Below are 24,414 nucleotides of genomic sequence, written 5' to 3'. Positions count from 1 at the left end.
AACAAATGCACGTGTCCACAGTAAACAATGTCACAGTCATAAACAAGCGAAAAGCGTGCGTTCGATGAGCGCTCGCGCACCTGGCTTGTACACGTGCATGCACTCCGGCTTTCCGAGAATGCTGCAAGCTGTAGCACCGTCTCAAAGGGAAATCGTGACAGTGTAAATGACATTAAACACTGGATGCTTATTAACTTCCTTCTATAGGTGCATCTACTTACTTGTTATGCTAGTACTTACACTATGGAAAAGCTGTGCACACAGAACATATGACAGAGCCTTTACTAAAGATTAGAACAAGAATACAAGAACTATCTTTTAGTCTCCCGGACTTGGATTGCATTATTCACCTGGCTACACCCAGAGCAATCTTAACATCTCCAATCTTGACTGGAACACGTAACCGACAGGAACTGCAACAGAAGCGGAGAAGTGGCAAGCGAGGGGGGCTGCATGCTAGGCTAAAGGCTCAGGCAACCAGGCCACCCCTACCTAGCCTGCTGCTTGCAAATATCAGGTCGCTACTGAATAAAATGGATGAGATCTGAACCAGCATTTCAATTTAAAGAGAGTACAGGGACTGCTGCACTTTAACTTTTACCGAAACATGGTTAAATAAGGATGTTCCAGACAGCGATTTCACTACAAACCCAGTGCATACACCGGAGTGATCGCACATCTCCACCCAATATGGAACAACTGATGTTAAAATGCTGCCCTTTCTACCTACCGAGGGAATTCAGTACTATTTTTATTACTTCTGTTTACATCCAACCACAGGCAGATACACAGATGGCACTCTGTGTTATACATGATATCTACGACTCTAGAAAAATGTGTCAAGGTCTGCACACATCAGACTATAAAGGCCGGACATATGCAAACAGCTCTGTATCTCTACCGGATGAACTCAACCTTTTTTATGAACACAGACAATGGTAGAAGTGGTACCTGATGAGGTGGAACATGTACTCACATTGTCCCCTACACAAGTGTATGTCACTGAACAGAGTGAACATATGCAAGCCAGCAGGTCCAGATAATGTCCCAGGATGCCTCCACAGCCTATGTGCTTCAGAACTGACCAGCGTAGCCACAGATATCTTCAATCTTTCCCTCACCCTGGCTAAAGTTCCTTTATGCTTCAAGACCACCACTATCATACCTGTTCCGAAGAAAGCCATAGTCTCTTGTCTTAATGACTATAGACCAGTGGCTCTTACATCAGTTCTCATGTGTTTTGAGAGTCTTGTCAAGGAACACATCCTGAGTGCCATACCTGCAAACCTGGATCCACTACAGTTTGCATACAGGACTAATAGATCCACAGAGGCTGCTATTTCATTTGCCATTCACAAAATCCTAACTCATCTGGAAGATGAGGACCGTTATGCCAGACTATTTTTTATAGTTCAGCATTTAATACCATCATTCCTTCAAAACTCATAAATAAGCTGCATAACTTGGGGCTGCCTCTTGCACTGTGTAACTGGATACTGACCTTCCTCACTGGCAGACCACAACATGTTTGCCTCGGAAAACACTCCTCCAGTACCCTCATAATCGACACAGGCACTCCTCAAGGCTGTGTACTCAGCCCCATGCTGTACACTCTCTTCAGGCATGACTGTGTCACTGCCCAGCCAAATAAAGTCATCATAAAGTTTGCAGATGACACCACAGTCATTGGTCTCATCAGGGGAAATGATGAAACAGACTACCAGAGAGAGGTGTCAGAACTGGTCACAAGCTATGAGGCTACAATCTCACACTGAGCATCAGTAAGACCAAGGAGATGGATGTAGACATGAGAAGGGGTGAGCATTTCTATCGGCCACTACTGATCAGAGACTCTGAGGTAGAAAGAGTGGACAGACATAAGTTCTTTGGTGTCCATATTTGTGAGGACCTTAAGCGGACAGAGAACATGGTGCAGCTGTTAAAAAAGGCCAATCAGAGAATGTACTTCCTTCAGAGACTGAGGAAATTTGGCATGTCACCACAAACACTCCATAACTTCTTCTGATGCGCTGTAGAGGGTGTGTTAACCTGCTGTATAACTGTGTGGGTTGTCAACAGCACAGCACATGACAGGAAGGCACTACAGAGGGTGATAAGGCTGACCCAGAAAATCACAGGGACAGATCTCCCCTCACTGAAGTCTGGCAAGTGGTACCGGAGTACTGCAGCCAGAACATCCAGGCTCCAGGACAGTTTATATCCTCAGGCAATCAGACTGATCAACTGTCGTCACCCACTACCACTTCCACCAGGGCCATCAGGATAAGAACATCTCCATAAAGCTTGTCAGCAGGTGGAAGCATGAAGTGCTCTAAAATCTCCTGGAAGATGGCTGCATTGACTCTAGACTTGAGAAAACACAGTGGCAGATGATATGGCACCCCAAATCATCACTGACTGTGGAAATTTAACACTGGACTTCAAGCAACTTGGATTCTGTGCCTCTCCACTCTTCTTCTAGATTCTGGGACCTTGATTTCCAAATGAAATGCAAAATTGACTTTCATCATCCCCATAATTTTGGTTGTGTGTACTGAACCAGACTGAGAGATTAAAGGCTCATGAAACCTTGGCAGGTGATTTGAGTTAATTACCTGATTAGAGCTCTTCTCAGGTCGACATTTCTGTATTATAAATTCTTTATTCTAATATTTGGAGATACTGGATTTTTTATTTCCATGAGCTAGCTATAAGCCGTAATCATCAAGATTAAAATAAAAAAAGCTTGAAATATTTCACTTTATTTGTAATGAATCTAGAATATATGAAGGTTCCATTTTTTAAATTAAATTACGGGGGAAAAAAACTTTTCCATTTATTGAGATGCACCTGTACTTAAGTCTGACAAGACAGAAGTACATGTACTAGGACCACATGTCTCAATGTTTATGTCTAGGCTGAAAACATACAATAAGGTACATAAGTAAGTAAGACAGTGACACAATTTACATAAGGAAAAAAGCAAAGACATGAAATGCTCTTAAATGTCTGATGACCTCAACCCAATTGAGCATGCTTTTCATTTACTGAAGACAAAACTGAAGGCAGAAAGACAGACAAAAAAGCAACAACTTAAGGCAGCTACAGTTGTCCGTGGGTTCCAGATTTCTGAAGGTATGTATGTATATACAGTTGCGGTTAGAAGTTTAGATGTCATGGCAATATTGGCCTTTCAATAATTTCTTTGAACTGTTCTTTGTTTGGGGCAGAATGATTGTACAACATACATCTTTAATATGTTTGTGTGTAGTCAAAACAAAGTCAAAATTATACATACAGGGTCAAAAATATGTCGCTTAGCAAGTTTCACCTCAAGGAGATGCTTTTGGTAGCCATCAATCAGCTTCTGGCAGAATTCTGGTTGGATATTTAACCACTCTTCTTGGCAGAATTGATAAAGTTCAATGACATTTGATGGTTTCCTGGCCCTGACTTGACTTTTAAGCACAGTCCACAAATTTTCGATAGGGTTGAGATCAGGACTTTGGGAAGCCCATTCCAAAAGCTTAATGTTAGCCTGCTTTATCCATTCCACAACCAGCTTTGATGTGTGTTTGGGGTCACTGTCCTGCTGGAACACCCAATTGTGTCCAAGTTTCAGCGGATGGTTTGAAATTATGCTGAATAATTATAAGGTAGCCCTCCTTTTTCATTATTCCATACACTTTGTGCAATGCACCACTGGCAGCAAAACAGACCCAGAGCATAATGCTACCACCATCATGCTTAACAGTTGGTACAATGTTCTTTACTACTCCAAACATACCTCTGGCAATTGTGGCCAAACAACTCAATCTTTGTCTCATCTGACCATAAAACTTTCCCCCAGAAGGCTTTTTCTTTGTTCACATGTACAGCAGCCTTTCAGTCCATAGTGATGTAAAACTCACTGTAGACAGTGACACTGATGTTCCAGCAGCTTCCAGTTCATGGCAGGTATGTCCCTTGGTGGTTCCTGGGTTTTTTCCTGATCATCCAAACCAATTTCCTCTCAGCTGAGGGTGACAGTTTGGGTCTTGTTCCATACCTTGGCAAAGTGGCTACACTTCCCAATAACTTGTACTTATGTACAATTGTTTGAACTGACTATCTTGGAATCTGCAATTGTTTAGAAATGGCTCCAAGAGACATTCCTGACTTGTGTAAATCTGCCATCCTCTTTTTCAGATCTGTGCTCCTTGGACTTTCCCATAGTACTGTGTTTTGGTCAATCCAACGAGTGCTGTCAAACAAACCCTTTTTATGTTTTTCACAGAGAAGCTGCCAGCTGTAGTCAATCATGATCACTAACAAGAAATTAAGACACCTTGATCTTGGCAAATTAAAGGACATTTTGGAACTTTCAGCACCATTCAATTAATAATCTAAGTGTTTGTATGTATATTTTTGACCCTGTATGTATAATTTTAGTCGTGTGTTGATTACAGAAAACCCAAAATGAATTAAAACTTGTGAACCAAATTCTTTTTTTTAATTAAAGTTGTATGTTGTACAATCATTCTGCTCCAGAAAAGGAAAAGTTAAAAGAAATTATTGAAAGCCCAATGTTGCCATGATATTCATGTCCATGATGAGTGTATGTAAACTTCCGACCACACCTGTACACACACACACACACACAGAACTTCAGGATTTCTCCCAGTCCAAAGTTCTATGTTGATTGGCATCTCTAAATTGTCCGTAGTGTGTAAATGCGCGTGAATGGGTGTGGCACTGTACATTAAGTTATATATATAAGATATTCACAAAAATACTCTGCTGTCATGGATATCAAACAATTGCAAAAGTAAAATATCAATGGGAATATACTTCACATATATTTTTCTCATATGAATTGGTTGTTCCCTTATGTGTCATCATTAGTCAACTGTTTTGTGTTCAACCTTAATTATGTTTGTAATTTAAACCCCTCGTGTGTCTATATGCGATGCGAAGTATTGAGTGTTATCACCGTGCCAAGCTTTTGTTCCATGTATTTTGTTTCATGGTTTTGATCTTGTTTATAACATAGTGTTCTTTGATTATAGTGTAGCCTCGTTAATGCCTGTTTTCCGATCACCTTACCCTTTCCCCGTTTTGACCACACCTGTGTTTCACGATTTGGATTTTTTCTGCCTATCTATCATCTAATAAAGCTCTTATCTGCACTTGCATCTGTCCTAACCTCCATTATGTGATTTACGTGACACATATTATTATATATGTCACGTAAATCACATAATACACACACACACACACACACACACACACACACACAGAGGCAAAGCCAAGAAGAAGTCAGGTGTGGATGTCAGGTTATGTTTTATTTTAAAATAAGCTTTTATTTTTTATATGGTTTTAATAAAATGTTTAAAAAAATTGTCAGTGAAATTGCCGGTAGTTTTGTTTCACTTAAATAACCTTGTTCCTACTCTTTAAATAGACTTGTGTCTGACATAATAATCTATATTACAAACCTTACAACTTAAAAACTCATTAGAACGACATGAGGAGTGCTTAAAGAAAAGCTTAAAGAAAAATGGTGATTGATACATCAACAGTGGGAAAAGCATAGTGTTTTTGGTTTCAATTATAAATAAATTAGTTATGAAAAAAGTTATGAAAGCAGTGTAGATTATTTTTTCACAGCCTATTTTTTTTTGTGGATATGTATGAAAATGCAGTCCTATCGAAGTTGAATATGGCAATGCTCCCTTAGTTTGAAACCACTGACACTTGCTTGAGGTTTAGCAATCATTGTGTGGAGAAAATTGAGTAGAGTATACAGTCCACAGTCAGTGCTGAAATATATTCCATTTGAGCTCTTGAAGCCAAACATATAACAATGCCTAATTAAGGCATTTAAAAAATATATTTTGTTCGATTTGAATGACAATTATTTGGTCTGGCATACTGCTCATCATGTTATAGGAAGTAGAACTAGAAAAGCTTGTTACTCTAATATCTAATGTAAAATTACAGCTGTAGTGTGGTTGTTAGCTACTGCACAGTTAGCCATTGACAGTCTGATCCACCCTGAAACCAGCATGCATATGTTCACTACAGCAGTGATTTCCCTCCATCCATGAAAAGAGTGCTGTCCTGTATAATTTCTAGGTTTATTCCATCTGTACATTTTGTTAAGAAAAATTCTTTTGTGGATTTTTATATGATGTTGTACCCAGACAATGTGACTTTGTGAATGGGTTTAATATGAGTGCACTTGTCCTGATTTAATAGAAATTCTACAGGTATATATGAGTCAGAAATAGATAGATTTGTGTAATAATAAATGATAAATGAATGTAAAATAAACAGACAATCTTGGTAAGAGTGGCAATGATGGCATGGATATGGACCATAGAATATCTAATAACAGGAAATGTAAATTCCAAATAATTCCAAATAAAAGAACAGAAATTAAAATAGGAATTCAGGACAGATGTAAAACAAACATAAGGTGCACAAAACTGTTATTAATAGCACAGCAGTAATTCAATTGTCCAGTTTATAAAAAGAGACATATATTACCACAACCAGTTCACATGCAACTGAGTCTATATAATATATTACACAGTACTGTGCAAAAGGCACATACATTTTATGAAGCAAAGATACCTAAAAGTGATTAAATGAATAATTTCTATGAAGTAATAAAATGTAATATATATAAAGGATTTTCTTTTCTGTTTACTATAAATATCTCATTGCACATGAGAGTAATAGTTGGCGGCGCTGTTGTCAGCAATTTTGGGATTACAGTGATTTTTTGTGTGATTTTGCACGTGCATTAGCAGCCATATACATATAGTACAGTAGAGCTGAACTGTTAATGGTTGTAGATCACAATCACTGCACGTTGGACAATAATAACTGGGACTTTATCTGGCCGGAGATCCAGCATTCTCCCGTGAGTGGAGAGCTCACCATCCCCTGACTGACATGGTGCAGATGGCACAGGCACAGAAAACAGAAGAGGGGTAAGGGGGGGTTACAAGCTAAGCTAAAGGCTGATCCCTACAAACCGTCCATTCCAAGTCTTTTTTTTCACCAACAAACGGTTGTTTCACAACAAAATGGACGAGTTACAACTGCGGATTACTTCACATAGTTTGGATTACTGCGCAGTGATGAGACTTGGCTGGATCAGAACATCCCGGATGCTGCTATCGAGCTGGCGGGTTGTGCCCTCTTCAGAGCGGATAGGACTAATCATTCCAGTAAGAGCAGAGGAAATACTTTGTATTTACACAAACAACAGCTGGTGTGTAGATGCAATAATCAAAAGATAGTCACTGCTCCCCAGATATTGAGTACCTGATGTTACAGTGCAGACCTTTCTACTTGCCTAGGGAGTTTACTTTAGTTGCTACGTACCACCGGAAGCTAACATGAGGTTAGCCATGGAGAAGCTACTTCACTCCATTAGCCAGTATCTGTCGGCACAACCACACAGCATTGTTATAGTAGCAGGGAACTTTAATCATGCCAGCTTGAAGTCTGTTCTGCCCAGATTACATAAGTATGTAAACTTCCCGACAAGATTTTTTGCTTAAGGGACAGACCTGGAGGGATACACATCAGCTGTTTTGTGCTGAGAATGTGTCTGAATTGATGACCCTGCTCAGAGCATGGGATTCAGCATTTAAATCTGGGAACCTGCAAGCCTATAAAGAGGCACAGAGAAACCTGAGGGGGGGCATCAGAGAGGCCAAGCGCAGGTACGAGCAGAGCATAGAGGAAAACTTTAATAGTAATAACTACAAATATATGTAACAGGGGATAAAGTCTCTCACTGGCTACAAGGACAGCTACACAGTCACAAATTCCAGACAGCACACTGACAGACATTCTGAACCTTTTTTCTCTTGTTTCGACCACCAGGACAGAGAGGCCAGCATTCATCCTGTACTACCAGGAAAGGACGGCCCCATTCAGCTACACCAACATCAGGTCAGATCTACCCTGCAGTACGCTCAACGCCTGGGCAGACAAGTTAGCAGAGGCATTTACTACCATCTTTAACCTCTTACTACTAAAATCTGAAGTTCCCACCTGCCTTAAGTCAGCTACAATTATTCCGGTACCAACTCCCATTATCACCAAATGTTTTTAGGGACTCCTAATTTCTCACATTAAAGCTGCCAACCCTGCTGACCTTGACCAACATCAGTTTGCATATTGAGCAAAAAGATTGACAGAGGATGCAGTAATCATAGCTCTCCATACAGCCCTTATACACCTGGACCAGGAAAACACCTATGTAAGAATGCTGGTTGTGGATTTCAGTTCAGCTTTTAATACAGTTATTCCCCATAAACAGTTATTCAAAAACTGAGCAACTTGGGCTTAGGCAGTTCACTGTGGACTTGGATTCTGGACTTCCTCAGTAACAGACCCCAGAACGTCAAGGTGGGAGATCACACATCATCTACTCTCACCCTGAACACTGGCAAACCACAGGGGTGGGTCCTCAGCCCCCTCCTCTTCTCCCTCTTTACCCATGACTGCTCATCCATTCACTCTACTAACACCATAGTCAAATTTGCTGATGATACTACCATAGTAGGGTTGATATCGGACAACAATGAGACGGCGTACGGCCTACAGGGAGGAGGTTCAACATATGATAGAATGGTGTTCTTTCAATAACCTGGAGTTAAACATTACAAAAACCAAGGAAATGATAGGGACTTTAAAAAATCTAAGCGTACTGAGCATTCTGCCCTCTGTGTACATGGGGAGGAGGTGGAGAGGGCAGAGAGCTTTAAGTTTTATATATATATATATACACTCACACAATGATACACATGCATATATATACATTATACATTATTATCCAAAAAAACACAAACACATATTATAATTTAGTATTATGTAACCATGTCAGGTTCCAATCATGGGAAATGGTAGCTCAGTGACATTGGACGTCTGACCAAAAGATCATTAGTTCAAATCCCAGCACTGCCAAGCTGCTACTGTTGAGCCTTTGAGCAAGGCCCTTAACCCTCAACTGCTCAGTTGTATAAAAATGAGATAATTGTAAGTCGCTCTGGATAAGGGCATGTGCCAAATGCTGTGCTGTAATGCTGCAATGTCACAGAGAATATGCAAGCTTGAAAAAATGAGTTTTTAAAGAACTTCTGAATATTGAAATTGATTCACAGTTGCAGATGTGCTCGGGAAGTGAATTCCAGAGTTTAGGGGCAATGAGACTAAAGGCTCTTCCAGCCATGGTGCTAAAGTTCATGTCTGGTATTGCTAGTAGACCTGTTCAGGAGGATTGCAGTAAGTGTGGAGGGGTGTAGTTCTCCAAGAGGTTAGTGAGGTAAGTGTGAGCATGATTATGCAGGGCCTTAAATGTGAGAAGCAGAATTTTTAATTTAATTTGATAGGCAACAGGAAGACAGTGAAGCTGGATGAGCAGAGGTGTTACATGGCTGGTTGATTTGGAGAATGTAATGATCCTTGCTGCAGAGTTTTGGATTATTTGGAGCCAGTGAAGTAATTTATTAGGGATGCCAGACAGGATGGAATTGCAGTAGTCAATGCGGGATGTAACATAAGCATTGACCAAGACTTCTATGCTGTGTTGAGTGAGGGATGTGCATAGTCTTGCAATGTTCTGTAGATGGAAAAAGGCACTGCAAGAAACATTGTTTATGTGTGCAGCAAAGGAGAGTGTGCAATCTAAAATGACACCAAAGCTCTTTACCTGAGTGAAGCATGGCATGGTGCAGCCATCAATGAAGAGGGTGAACGTGTTCATCTTTGCAAGTGCTGTTTTAGAGCCAACAACGAGTAGCTCAGTCTTATTGCTGTTTAATTTCAAATAGTTCTTAGTCATCCATAAGGTAATGTCTTGAAGACAGGCTATGATCGACTGGGAGGAAGAGAGGCAGAGGGTTTCATGGACATGTAAAGCTGAGTATCATCAGCATAGCAGTGAAAGTGAACACCATGATGCCAAAGGATATTGCCAAGTGGGAGGAGATAATAAATAGGAGAGGCCCCAAAACTGAGTCCTGGGGAACCCCCTTGGTGACAGCAGAGCTCTTTGACTTGCAGCTCATTATTTTGAAAAATTGTGTCGTGTCAGTGAGGTAGGACGTGAACCACTGATGTACAGTGCCAAGGACTCCAGTGACAGCTAGGTGTTCTTGAACAATCCGATGAGAGATGGTGTCAAAGGCTGCACTGAGGTCTAGGAGGATGAGAATGGAGAGTAGTCCAGAATCAGCTGTGTTTAGGGCGAAATCCAGATTGGCTTTTTCAGTGTTGGCCTAACAATGGCAGTTTTTAATGAAGGGGGGACCACACCAGTGGTGAGAGAAGTGTTAATTATTGAGGATATCAGAGGGGAGATAGAGGGCAGGCACACTTTAAGTAAGTTGGTTGGAGCAGGATCCAGTTGACAGGTGGAGGAATTGTACTTCATGATGAGATTCAAGACGTGACTTTCCACTGGGAGACTGAAATGACTAAATGCACTGGTATGTGGAGGGCCCGTAATATTCAGGGAGCATGATTCCTTTTGCTCATTAATTGAACAAGTCAGTTGTTAATGAATGGTCGCAATTTTAGAGTGAAAAAATTTCAGGACGGTCGAACAGCATTCATCAGAGAGATTCAGATGAATGGAGTTATCAGGTGTTTTAAGTAGTCCATTCATGTTGAAAAAAAAGAGCTCTGGTGTTTCCTTCTCTCGCACTGATGATATTTGCATGATATGATGTTTTTGCAACAGAAAGGGCATTTTTGTAATGAAGTATGTGATCACAATACATCTCTTTATGTACCAAAAGATCACTTCTTTTTGATAACCACTCCAGACTCCGAACCATGGACTTCATCTGGTGGAGTTTAGATGTATACCAAGGTGCAGTGTGAACAAATGAAGTGGTCCGAGTCTTCAGAGGAGCAAGACTGTTAAGTGCAGAAGACAAGCAGTAGCTCTAATGGCGCACTAGATCCAATAATGAAGTATTAGGAGCAGGGTAGGGATAGGATTTAATTAGAGTGGTAACGTCCTCTTAGGCAGGTAGGTGTCAAACAGCATAGCTTTGCGCTCTGAGATGGGTAGTTCAGCAGCATTGATGTGGCAGGGTGTAATACCAGTGCAGCAGACCAGATCTAAAATATGGCCTTTGCTGTGGGTGGCAAGGTCTACACATTGGGTAATACCAAAGCAATCAAGCATGGCCATAAAGTTTCTTCTAAGTAGGTTGGAAGAATTATACAAATGGATGCTAAAATCACCCATCAGGATCACATTCGGAGACATTATATTCAGAGTCATTAGTATAGGTAAAGTTTTTGACACATTTGATGGCTTAGGTGATCTGTACAGTACCGCAATAACAGTGGGTGTAGGTCCACAGAGTTTGACAGCCAGCAGTTCAAAGGAGGATTGATCAGGCAAGGTGAGTGAAGTCAGTTTTACATTTGCGTGATATAGCACTGCAAGACCGCCTCCTCTCCCAGAAGGACGGGATTTACAGATGTGAACAAATCTCAGTGGGGCTGCTTGATTAAGATGAAATCATTAGAAATCATTGTTTTGTTTTTCTGTGAAGCCTAGAAAATCCAGTTTATGGTCAGTAATAAAGTCACCGATTATAGCAACTTTGTTGGTGAGAGACTAAATATTGTATAATCCAAATTTCAGGCAGTTAGTGTGCGTGTGCACATCTGACATAGGCAGACAGGCTAGAACACTGCAGTCAACACCGCATCGGTCAGGGATCATTGAGTGACGGCAGTTTACAGACCAGAGGGAGGGAATAACATTGAAATCATTTTTGTTGATCACTTTATCATCGATCTATGTATTTTAATGCCAAAGAATGTCGTGTTGGCAGACGAGCTCTACAGGAGGCTCATAGTACCCCCACAGCCGGTAAAGTTCACCTGCTGAGTATTTCCACATCTTTAATAATCAGATGGAGTGTTTTCAGAGTGGACAGCAGCCAACTTCAGCCAGACTTCACTGTAATCTACCTCAAGCAGTTCGATGTTTATCAGCAAAGAAATCTCAAAGCTATCTTAATGATTTGAATAGCAATGTCTCCAGGCAGAACACAGTAAAAACGCGACAGAAAACAAATAAACATGTCACTAATTTACAACGATCTAACTTAACTAAAATACTATATAAAAAATCAAGAATCAATATCTACACTGAATTTTCAATTAATTTCAAAAATAGCAAATAAAAACAAGCCAGCTGGAGCGGCGTTAAACTTACCGGCGTTCCTGTTACTAGGCATTATTATATTTATTTCTTTCATAAAAAAACCTTTTAAGTCACTTTGATTGATTCATTTGCTTCTGTTTCTGCAGGTAATACCAGACCACCTTTACAATGTTTTTATCTTAAAAGTGGCCTTAATTTGTTATTTTCTTTAATGGTATACAGACTTTTCTTTGTAAAATTTTGGGTTTTTTGGAAAATGAATCATTGTAAACCTAAAATTTTCTCTTTATAATGAAAGAGTGAAGCAGAATACATAAAATAAACATCTAATACAAAATGTATCAAAATAATCTACGGTGCCTAAGACTTGCACAGTACTGTATATATTATATGTATGTAAACATATCTACATATGCCTACATACTATCTATCTATCTATCTATCTATCTATCTATATATATATTTCATTTACATACAATATTTTAATGTATAATGTACACTTTAATGAGGCAAGAGGTCTTTATCTTTTTGTGGTTTTGAGCAAATATAGCACACCCATGTACTCAAACATAATGTCCAACACATATATATGCTCAAACATACACGCACACATGCACACTTCAATCACCAGTCGGCATCCTCCTCAATATAATAATCAAGGGTGGAAGTACCATCAAACAGGCCAGGGTCCAGAGACTTGCGCTGGGATTTTCCCCGGGCAAACACTCGAGAGAGTGAGCCCAGGCTCATCTTCTCCTTCTTCTTCTTATGCTTCTGATCCTCGAGGTCCTCCATGGACTGAGCCAACAAAAGCAAAACAAGTGAGTAGGGGTGAGTTAGTCAGAGTGTATGTATAGATTAGCAGAAAGCAGCTACAGTGCATCCGGAAAGTATTCACAGCGCTTCACTTTTTCCACATTTTGTTATGTTACAGCCTTATTCCAATATGGATTAAATTGATTATTTTTCTCAAAATTCTACAAACAATACCCAATAATGACAACATGAAAGAAGTTTGTTTGAAATCTTTGCAAATTTATTAAAAATAAATAACAAATAAAGCACATGTACATAAGTATTCACAGCCTTTGCCATGACACTCAAAATTGAGTTCAGGTGCATCCTGTTTCCACTGATCATCCTTGAGATGTTTCTACAACTCAATTGGAGTCCACCAGTGGTAAATTCAGTTTATTGGACATGATTTGGAAAGGCACACACCTGTCTATATACGGTTCCACAGTTAACAATGCATGTCAGAGCACAAACCAAGCCATGAAGTCCAAGGAACTGTCTGTAGACCTCTGAGACAGGATTGTATCGAGGCACAGATCTGGAGAAGGGTACAGAAACATTTCTGCAGCATTGAAGGTCCCAATGAGCACAGTGGCCTCAATCATCCACAAATGGAATAAGTTTGGAACTACCAGGACTCTTCCTAGAGCTGGTCGCCCGGCCAAACTGAGCGATCGGGGGAGAAGGGCCTTAGTTGGGGAGGTAACCAAAAACCCGATGGTCACTCTGACAGAGCTCCAGCGTGTCTCTGTGGAGAGAGGAGAACCTTCCAGAAAAACAACCCTCTCTGCAGCATTCCACCAATCAGGCCTGTATGGTTGAGTGGACAGAAAGAAGCCACTCCTCAGTAAAAGGCACATGGCAGCCCGCCTGGAGTTTGCCAAAAGGCACCTGAAGGACTCTCAGACCATGATGAAACAAAGATGCTGTGGGGATGTTTTTCAGCGGCAGGAACTGGGAGACTAGTCAGGATTGAGGGAAAGATGAATGCAGCAATGTACAGAGACATCCTTGATGAAAACCTGCTCCAGAGCGCTCTGGACCTCAGACTGGGGTGAAGGTTTATCTTCCAACAGGGCAACGACCTTAAGCACATAGCCAAGATAACGAAGGAGTGGCTACAGGACAACTCTGTGAATGTCCTTGGGGTTCCCAGCCAGAGCACAGACTTGAACCTGGTTGAACATCTCTGGAGAGATCTGAAAATGGCTGTGCACCGACCCTCCCCATCCAACCTGATGGATCTTGAGAGGTCCTGCAAAGAAGAATGGGAGAAACTTCCCAAAATTAGGTGTGCCAAGCTTGTAGCATCATTCTCAATAACACTTGATTATGTAATTGGTGCCAAAGGTGCTTCAATAAAGTATTGAGCAAAGGCTGTGAATACTTATGTACATGTGCTTTTTTTTGTTTTTTGTTTTTAATAAATTTGCAAAGATTTCAAACAAACTTCTTTCATGTTGTCATTATGGGGTATTGTTTGTAGAATTTTGAGGAAAATAATTAATTTAATCCATTTTGGAATAAGGCTGTAACATAACAAAATGTGGAAAAAGTGAAGCGCTGTGAATACTTTCCGGATGCACTGTATCTCTTCAGAAACAGGGATTCAGTATTAGCCTCATCTTCTCTTCTACTTTTGTTAATGCTACCTAAGGGTCATGTTATAGGCACCACATAAAACCTGCACAATCCCTTGATTACAACTCAAATAAACCTACATAAACATTTTAAATACGATTCTGCTATAGTAAAGATTGCTTTCATCAAATTTGTTATGGAGTTGAAATAACACCCAATTGATACAGAATTTTGTTGACGTAAGGTGTGATATTTCAAAATTACATTAGAACATCATAGCAACGGATTTCAAAATTGTGCTACTATGAAATATCACATAACGGTCATGATGTGATGTCAAACATCAAAATACATCACAACATCATTATCTCAATTTACTTAAAGGTCTGGCCTCCACTAATATTGACACCCTTGGTAAAGCAAAGAAGGCTGTGAAAAATTGTCTTTATTGTTTAAGCTTTTGATCTTTTTTTCAAAATATTCACAAAAATACTCTGCTCTCATGGATATCAAACTTGAAAACACAACACAGGTTTATCAAAAAAATAAATCTTTGTTAAATATATGTGTGCCACAAATAGTATATTCCCATTGATATTGTACTTTTTTTTTTTTTTACACCTGGGTGACTACGTACAGGAAATTGTTCAACCATGACTTCCTTTTTCACATGGGTATAAATATGAGGTAACACATAGGCCAAATTCCCTTGGTCATTCATAACCATGGGTTAGACAAGTTGTTGAGCTTCACAAAATGGGAAGTGGCTATAAGAATATAGCAAAAGCATTGAAAATGCCCATTTCCACCATCAGGGCAATAATTAAGAAGTTCCAGTCAACTGGAAATGTTATGAATCAACCTGGAAGTGGATGTGCATCTAAATTGTATCAATGCACTGTGAAGAGGACAGTTCGAGTGACCAAAAAATCTCCAAGGAGCACAATTGGAGAATTGCAGAAGTTAGTAGCGTCTTGGGGTCAGAAAGTCTCCAAAAGTTCACCACAAGTTGTTTGGAAGGGATTCAAGAAAAAAGCCTCTACTCTCATCCAAAAACTCAAGCTTTCAATTTGCTACACACTACTGGAACTTCAAATAGGATTGGGTTCTATGGTCAGATGAAATCAAACTATTTTTTTTATTTTTTTGGGGAATAAACACCAGAAGTGGTTTTGGTGCACACAGAGAGGTAGCCATATGGAAAAGTACCTCATGCCCATGGTTAAATACAGTGGGGTTCTTTAAATGTTTCGGGGCTGTTCTTCTGCTAGAGGACCTGGACATTTTGTTAGGATACATAGCATCATGGACTCTATCAAATATCAACAGATATTAAATAAAAATCTGACTGCCTCTGCCAGAAAGCTTAAAATGGGCCGTGGTTGGATCTTCCAGCAGGACAGTGATTCAAAACATACATCAATATCAACACAAAATGGTTTACTGACCACAAAATCAAGTTCAAGTGGTTTTATTGTCATTTCAACCATATACAGTTGGTACAATACACAGTGAAATGAAACAATGTTCCTCTAGGACCATGGTGCTACATAAAACAACACACTAACCACATGAGACGACACAGAACTGTATAAGATCCACAAACATTCTACATAAAGTGCACGTTCATACGTGTGCTAAAACACAGGACAGTACAGTAACTACTAAAACAGGACAATTGGCACAGTAATTGACAGTGTAGCACTGAACAGTACACAGTTTTAGTGTGAACTGCTCAACCAAGGCCCTGCTATGGCAATCCCAGTCCCCCTGACTTGATACCCATAGAAAAGCTGTGGGGTAAACTGAAGAGGAGATTCCACCAACTTGGATACTGAAATTTGAAGGATGTAGAGAGATTTTGTATGGAGGAATGGTCTCTGATCCATTGCCATGTATTCTCCAACCTCACTGACTAAAAGGGTGCCAATAATTGTGGCACACACATATTTAACAAATGTGTTGTTTTTTTTTTGATAAACCTGTGTTTTGTTTTTAATTGTTTGATATACATGAAAGCAGAGTATTTTTGTGACTTTTTGTTAACAAAAGGTTAACAATGAAGACAATTTGTCACAGTCTTTTTTTTTTCTTCTCATATATACCAAGGGTGGTAATATTAGTGGAGGGCATTGTATATAGTTGTATCTGATGTTGCAGATGTATCTGATGTTACCTTTTAATCACTGTTAATGCCTTAACTATATAGCAGCCTTATGCATTAGGTTTATCATGCTTCTGATACCACCAAGTGCTCAATTCAGGAGGTGATACAAAGGTTTTTTATTTTTGGTGGTGCTTATGTATTATGTGCTTAACACATCACCTTTTTGCGATATAAACATACCAGAAATGCACTGAGCTACAAAGTCAGCTTTTGTTGTTGTTCTAACATAAGTCAGCACAGAAAGTGTGATAATACAAGCTTATACGGAAAATCTCGTCACTTAACTCAGGTTTCATGTCAACTAACACAAAAACTGACAAATGCAGTCTTTTTGTAGGCTTACAGTCATGGGAAAAAGAATGTATACACACCATCAATTCTATGTTTTTACTTATTTTGGCCTAAATAATAGTTGTATGGTCCTCTAAAACTTCTACAAACAAACAAATAATTTCAGGTGACAACAAAAAAACACAACAGATTTTAATATGTAGTCATTTTGTCCCCAAAAGTAAACCAATGTTCAGAAACCAGGTGGGAATATATAAGTACACCCTATAATTCAGGAACATTTAGAACCACCTGTAGGAGTTTATCAGTCTCGTATATCATTTCGGAGAAAGATTTGTCCACTCTCCTTTACAATATCGCTTCAGTTCATTGATGTTTGGAGGTCATTTATTTATGCACAGCTCTCTTGTGATACTGCCACAGCATCTCCATGGGGGATGAGGTCTGGACTTTGAGTTGGCCATTCCAACACCTTGATTTTTTTGTTCTTTTGCCATTCAGATGCCAATTTGCTGGTGTGCTTGGAATCAGTGTCCTGTTGCAAGACTCAGTTTCAACCAGGCTTAAGCTGCTGGACAAATAGCCTCACATTAGTCTCAAGAATATTTTGGTATAAAGTGGAGCTCATTGTTGTCTCAATGACTGCAGGTTTCCCAGGCCCTATGCCTGTAAAACAAGCCCAAATCATCAACCCTCCACCACCATGCTCTATAGTTGGTAGGAAGATTTTGTGGTGATATGCTGTGTTTATTTTTGCCAAACACTGCACTGTGCATGATAACCAAACATCTCCACCTTTGTCCCATCAGTCCAAAGGATATTGTTTCAGAACCTTTGTGATTTGTTCCGATAAAATTTTGCAAACCTAAGTTGTGTTGCAATATTCTTTTTGGAGGGAAGAGACTCTTTCCTAGACACCTGTCCATGAAAGCCATAGTTGTTAAGTCTTTTTCTGATTGTGCTGTCATGAACATAGACATTCAGTGTGCTTACAGAGGCCTGTATGTCACATGATGTAGCTCATGGGTTTTTCTTTATATCCCTGAGCAAACTTTTGGTCTTTTATTATATGTCTACTGCGATCAAAAGGTGCAGGCTATTTGTTGGTACCTTGAATAGTAAAGGCTAAAGCAGGGGGAAGAGTTTTCTCCTACAAAGCCCCACAGTTATGGAACAGCCTTCCAATTGGTGTTCGGGATTCACAAAAACTTCACAAAAAACTTTTTGTGAATAGTTTTTCTTAGGTAAGGGAGTAGATCTAGAGGGCTCACAGGCATAGAGTGTTGTGGTGAACTGGGATGATTTTATGCTGTCACCCCTCCTCTCCCAGCAACCCCTCCCCGCCACTTTCTTGCACTCACCCTGGTTTGTTGATGGTGGGGTGGCTGGCTGCCTTTTGTCCCAGGGCTCCCTCATGTCTGTGTTACCTTCTGGCTCTCTGCTTTAGTTATGCTTTCATAGCTAGTCTTGCCGGAGTCCCTGCTTACACTCACGCAAAGTACATTGTCCTTAACCATTACAGGACATTACAGAGATCATACCTAATGATCTATCACTCTTTCCCTCTCTCACTCTCTCTCTTTCTGTCGAGCTACACATGATATTCCTGAGATGCCAGTAATCCTGACCCCTTCTGCTCTCTGGACCTGCCTGATCCATTCTGATGCCCTACTTCTGGTTGGAGTTTATCAGTTAGAAGTTACACGCTGGTGCTGAGGATTGCCCCACATGGTGCAACCTAAAGATCACTGAGATTGCTGAGGATCACTTGAAGACCATGGAGATGGCTTTGGACATCAATTCATGCGAACAGTTATGATATGATGGCCAGGACTACAAATTGCTATTATAGCTTAAGCACTGCAATTGCCATAAACAGTTTTGCACTCATTTCTCCATCAGTGAACAGTCGAGAAGCTCAACAAAACAGGCTTCATGTAAAACTATAATGAATTTTCCTGGTTACACAACTGCACTATTTGACCATGTAGTATTAGCGCATTTATAGAAGGTACTTATTTATAATTATACTATTCGTTGTCACCCTGATGAGGATGGGTTCCTCTCAAGGTTTCTTCCTCATATTGTCAGGGAGTTCTTCCTTGCCACCATTGCCTCTGGCTTGCTTGTTAGGGACAAATTCATAAATAAAAAATTTTTATTCTGAATTAATATATTTCTGTAAAGCTGCTATGGGACAATGTTCATTGTTAAAAGTGCTATACAAATAAAATGTAATTGAATTGAACTGAATTAAATGGTCTGACATTGGACTGAACTTGCTGGGACACCCCTCCAAGGAAGATTGGCAACTGTCTTGAAGGCTCTCCATTTGTAAACAAATCACTTCTACTGTGAATTTCAAATTGTTTGGAGAATTTTAAGTTGTTTGGAGATGGCCTTATAACCCTTCCCAGATTGTTGAGTAGCAACAATTGCTTCTGTGAGGTCATGGCTGGTGACTTTTTTTTCTTGGTATGATGTTGACACACACCTGAGTACTCCAGAACACCGAACTGCCAAAGGATCTGCTTTTATACAGGTAGTCACACTTCCTGATGATTAACTAATCTTTTCATTATAACTAATGCATTTCATTAGTAACAGCTGGCTGCTAATTATTCTCTTAATTATTGTGAAGATAGGAAGGGTGTACTTATTTTGTCCCACCTGATTTCTGGATGTTGGTTAACTTTTTGGAAAAGAATGACTATATTTTGAAATCTGTTGTGTTGTTTTGCTGTCATCTGAAGTAATTTGTTTGTTTATAGAAGTTGGTGAGGACCATCCAGTTGTTATTTAAGCCCTGATAAATACACAAATAGAAGTGAACGGTGTCATTTCTTTTTCCCATGACTGTATATTAGTTATCATGAAGGATTTATTTAGGTTTCATGGAGCCATGAGCACGGCACTTAAGTAACGTATTACCTTATGTTTGCTTAGCCTTTTTTAATGTATTAAAGCCCCTACTTGCTTGGATTTCAGATTTTCTAAAGTCAAAGGCTGAACCCTAAAGCCCTGCTGCTGTACAGAGATGTTAAGGAAGAAGAAGTAAAGAAAATAAAAAGAGAATTTGGGAGGGATGATTACTTGGTCGAGGGTGCCAGGCAGCTCTTACATTGCAGAGGGAGTGAGTCCGATGGTGTGGAGAGTTCATGTCACTGGGTGTAGATGAGCGATCACCATCAGCTGCTGATGTGTCTGAGAGTATGGAGGGCTGGCGTGAGTGACACAGGCTGGTTCGCAATGCAGCTGTGAGAAACACATAGACAGCTAAAGCATCATGTTGAGGATAGGATTTTCTACTCAGTGTCCCTCATTAAGCTGTGGCATCCAGTTTAAATAATTTTAAATCAAAACCCACAGAGTATCTTGTTGGATGAGATGGCCCCATGCACAGCAATAATGATAAAACATTTAGTGGTTGAATGGATATTTAAAAAATATCCTCAAAAATTTATTTATAAGCAATCACAGCTTAGTGTGTAACCTACTGGAAGCAGGTGTTTTTCTTTGAGATTGTTGTTAGATAGCTATTTTTAAAATTATTTTCAGATGTGTGCCAAGCAGCTAAGCAAAAGTTGAGTTTGACTGCTAATTAGTGGCAATTCCTTTTATTTTTTACTCACCACTGTCTGTGCCACTTGTTTTTATTAGCTCACAAGACTGAAGCCTATGAATTCACATGGTGAAGTTCATCTAGATAAAGAGGCTTAAAGTACTGTGAGCAAAAACAAATGTCTTTCACATCCTGCATCCTTTCCCCTTCACTGAACTGGCGTTTCAGATGTGTGAATTATATTCACATTTGTTCTGACCATTTCTTTGGCTGAAAAAGCAGAGCAGTGTAGTTTTCATGTCCAGTATTGCTGTAGGAAGAGGTAAAAAATATATTGAATGGTGTGTGTGTCATATAAGACACACACACATACAAACACACACACAGAGGCCTGGTGTGTATGCAGAAAACAGAAATTAATCTGTTTCATATTCTGTTTCATGAAAAACTATTATAGGGTAATGTACATGCAAGCACTACAAACAAAAAAGAAATGTAGAACAAACATAAAATTTACTCATAATGTTGAGATGGTGTGTTTGAAAGTGTCTGTTCTCGACGAAAATCCAGTCACAGTGACACAGACAAGGTCAGGTTATTGTTAAAGAGTGAAACAAAACAAAATATATTTTGGAGCCAAGCTGCACCTGCAAGATAAGGGTTAACATACGTAATGGTGTTCTTGGACAGCTAACTCTAAACATATGGGTGTCTGGGTCATCCTGACCCTAAGAAAACTGTATAAATAGAAGAGCTTCAGCTCTGGTTTTTAAGATCGCATTTTGGGACGTCTCAAACTGTGGGGATCTCGTGTGGTGGAACGGAATGAATAAACCTGGACCCTTGCTTCTTCTCACTCATGGCTGGTGTCTTATTTTTCTTGCTCCAATTGAATATGTGAGTATCTGTTTCTATGTTAAGTGTCTTCAGGTAATAGGCAAAATTTGAGCCAGCACATATCACAGCAAACCAGCAACTCCATTTCCCAGAATGCACCACCACCACCTATAAACATGGCTGAAGAGGACTACACTTCACACACACACACACGTTCACCTTCGCCTTCGATGGAGTTCTAATCAGAGACACCTGTTCCCCTTTACACTCACAAAGGATACATAAGGATATGATCAGTTGCCTTGTCTCTGTCATTAACCAAGCCCTATATTGTGTCTGTTTATTCTGGTGCTTTGACCCTGCTTACGTTTACGACTTCATCTCTTTTCCCTGCCCTGTTTTTGCTGTTTGCCTGATTGCCTGACATCTGCCTGTTCATGATTATTATCTTCTGCCTTATCCTTTGGACTTGTTGTTGTATTAAAATACCATACCTGCATTTGCTTCTGTCTGCGCCTCCATTACGTGACAGTGTGTGCGCGTGTATACTTTGTTGTACTTTGTCTTTCTACAGAATGAGAGTGGTACAAGGCAGTGATGCCAATTGCTTTTAGGGGAGAATACTGTAGCTAATGCCTGCTAAATAAATTGCTAGACATCAACAGATGATGTCATATACTAATTTACATACTGATTGAATTGTCATGATAATTTGCACATTAAAATGTGTTACATGAAGAAAGAGGATTTTCTGAAGATAGAATAGAATATAGTTTTATCAAAACAAACTTATTTCTTATAAAAAGAAACCATTAGTCATGGTACCATGAACTAACTATTTAAGTATTTACAAAATTCCATAATTCTATGAAGAAATCAGACAAAATTAAGCAGAACTAGCCAGGGGTCAGGAAATATACATAAAAGAAACAATAACAATTTGAATTACTTATTTTTCATGGTCCCTCACTTTCTTTATGCCGGGAGCATGCATGGTGTCAGGGAAATATTTTAGAGCTTTGAGTTATAATTGATCACTTGCTAATTATCTTACCTCAGCTGATCCTATATGCTAATCCAAAGTAATAAGAATATGTAGCTAATGTAATGTAACAACTAAAAATATACTGGTAAACAGCAGTCACCATTTACACTCAAGACATCTGTAAAATAATAATAATAATAATAATAATAATAATAATAATAATAATTTGTAAAAAAAACAAACAAACAAAAAAAGTTTGTTGCTCTCCATGATTTTCATAACTTGCAGTATGATACCCATCTGAATGGAGATGTACAGTATGTTTAAAAAGGAGTGACTGGCTAAGCTACTTAGTGTTGAGGTCATACAGTAAATAGTAAATTGATGTGAAATTTAGCCAGTGTTCGCTGGCTTGGTTTTTACGTCATCACTTTTCTCACTCACATTGGTTTGATATTTACAATATCAATAAAATTATCACCTATACTTACATCTCCCTGCTTAATATATTATTTTAAGCATTTAAAACAATTTGATCCTGCTGAAAGTGTTTCATAGTTTCACGTGGGGTGCTGACAATTTGTTAGTCTAGTAATGTTAGAAAAAGTCTCACATTTTTTGTCTTTCCTTCAAGACATTTCAGTTTGCTGATGTTATCTAGCAGCTAGCTAGCTCGTTAATAAGCTAGGTTAGGCATCATAATGAGTCATATACTGGAAAAACTGAAGAGAATTCCCTATGGGTCTGTCAGAACAGTTTACAGCAGAACAAGACATGGCTTTGCTACAGAATTTTCAGAAGTTGCAGAAGTTGTCAACACTGTAAAATATTTGGTACAAAGTTTTAAATATCCATTCATCCATCCATCTTCTACCGCTTACTCCTTCTTCAGGGTCGCAGGGGAACCTGGAGCCTATCCCAGGGAACATCGGGCACAGGGCAGGGTACACCCTGGACAGGGTGCCAGTCCATCACAGGGCACAATCACATACACACTCACACACCCATTCATACACTACGGACACTTTAGACACGCCAATCAGCCTACCATGCATGTGTTTGGACTGGGGGAGGAAACCGGAGTACCCGGAGGAAACCCTCGCAGCACAGGGAGAACATGCAAACTCCGCACACACATGGCCCCGGCAGGAATCGAACCCCAGAGGTGTGAGGTGAACGTGCTAACCACTAAGCCACCGTGCGCCCAAAGTTTTAAATATGTCAAATGAATTTAGCTGGGCTATAGTCTTAGTAAAAGCTTCAGCTGCTTGTTGGAAAGTTTGTGTGTGTGTGTTCATGAAGATTAACAGTCATATGAAGATGTTCAACAGCCCAGTCCAATACTGTCAATCACCTCATCAACTAATCCCTTTTAATTATCACCAAATACCTTTTATAAAATGCATTTATCATGAGGAAAAATACTGAGGTCGATATTAAGCTCAACTGAACTTGTAAAAATGACAGAGTACTTTTCCAGAAAATAATTTGTGGAGAATTAAAAATATAATTTTGGCTTGTTCTCACTTTCATGGGAATGGGTGGGGAAATGGGCCAGCCACTAGATGGCTTCAGAGAAATTTGGCTTCACTTTTACACCCTTGTTTTGATGTTCACCCATAGGTACAGACTTTGGGCTTTACACACTAGCAAATCTTGCAACAAAGTGGAAAAAACTGGTACAGGGTCTGCTGTGTGTGTGTGTGTGTGTGTGTGTGTGTGTACCTTGTCTGTCTGCAGAGTGACAATGGCACAGGGTCTGTTGGCTCTGTCTGATGGCTGCAGTGAGAGGAAGCTCGGCCTGCATCACCCACTCCTGAGTACCGTTCACCACCGGCTCTGAGGGCATAGCCACTGAGTGGTGTTTTGGAACATCTTTAGTGAGGGTGGCCAGAGACTGTTTGGCCTGATGGAAAGCAGATATTTCATTAACATCATGAACATTTGAGCTTATTGCCATAAATCAATTGCATGTAACAATTGCATTTTCTGTTGATTTT

The 24,414-nt window shown here is 39.6% G+C and overlaps 1 protein-coding gene across 3 annotated transcripts in view; it reads right to left on the bottom strand.

Annotated features, from left to right (window-relative positions):
- Positions 1-10,273: 10,273 nt before the first annotated feature.
- kaznb (kazrin, periplakin interacting protein b) overlaps positions 10,274-24,414 on the bottom strand; it is a 115,757-nt gene continuing 101,616 nt past the window's right edge. The window contains exons 5-9 of one of the 3 annotated variants that reach the window (XM_053653552.1): positions 24,140-24,320; positions 20,124-20,285; positions 15,803-15,828; positions 14,161-14,166; positions 10,274-12,994 (exon numbers count right to left, since the gene is read on the bottom strand). In XM_053653552.1, coding sequence (XP_053509527.1) covers positions 12,821-12,994; positions 14,161-14,166; positions 15,803-15,828; positions 20,124-20,285; positions 24,140-24,320 — 549 coding nt within the window. In that variant the 3' untranslated portion in view covers positions 10,274-12,820. The remainder of the gene's footprint in view (positions 12,995-14,160; positions 14,167-15,802; positions 15,829-20,123; positions 20,286-24,139; positions 24,321-24,414) is intronic. The other 2 variants (XM_053653550.1, XM_053653551.1) reach the window with 2 other exon arrangements.

Source organism: Ictalurus furcatus, chromosome 21 (assembly GCF_023375685.1).
Source record: "Ictalurus furcatus strain D&B chromosome 21, Billie_1.0, whole genome shotgun sequence".
NCBI classification, from domain to species: Eukaryota; Metazoa; Chordata; class Actinopteri; order Siluriformes; family Ictaluridae; genus Ictalurus; species Ictalurus furcatus.
Note: the sequence above shows the minus strand (reverse complement) of the source record. Positions and strands in the feature narration are given on the sequence as shown.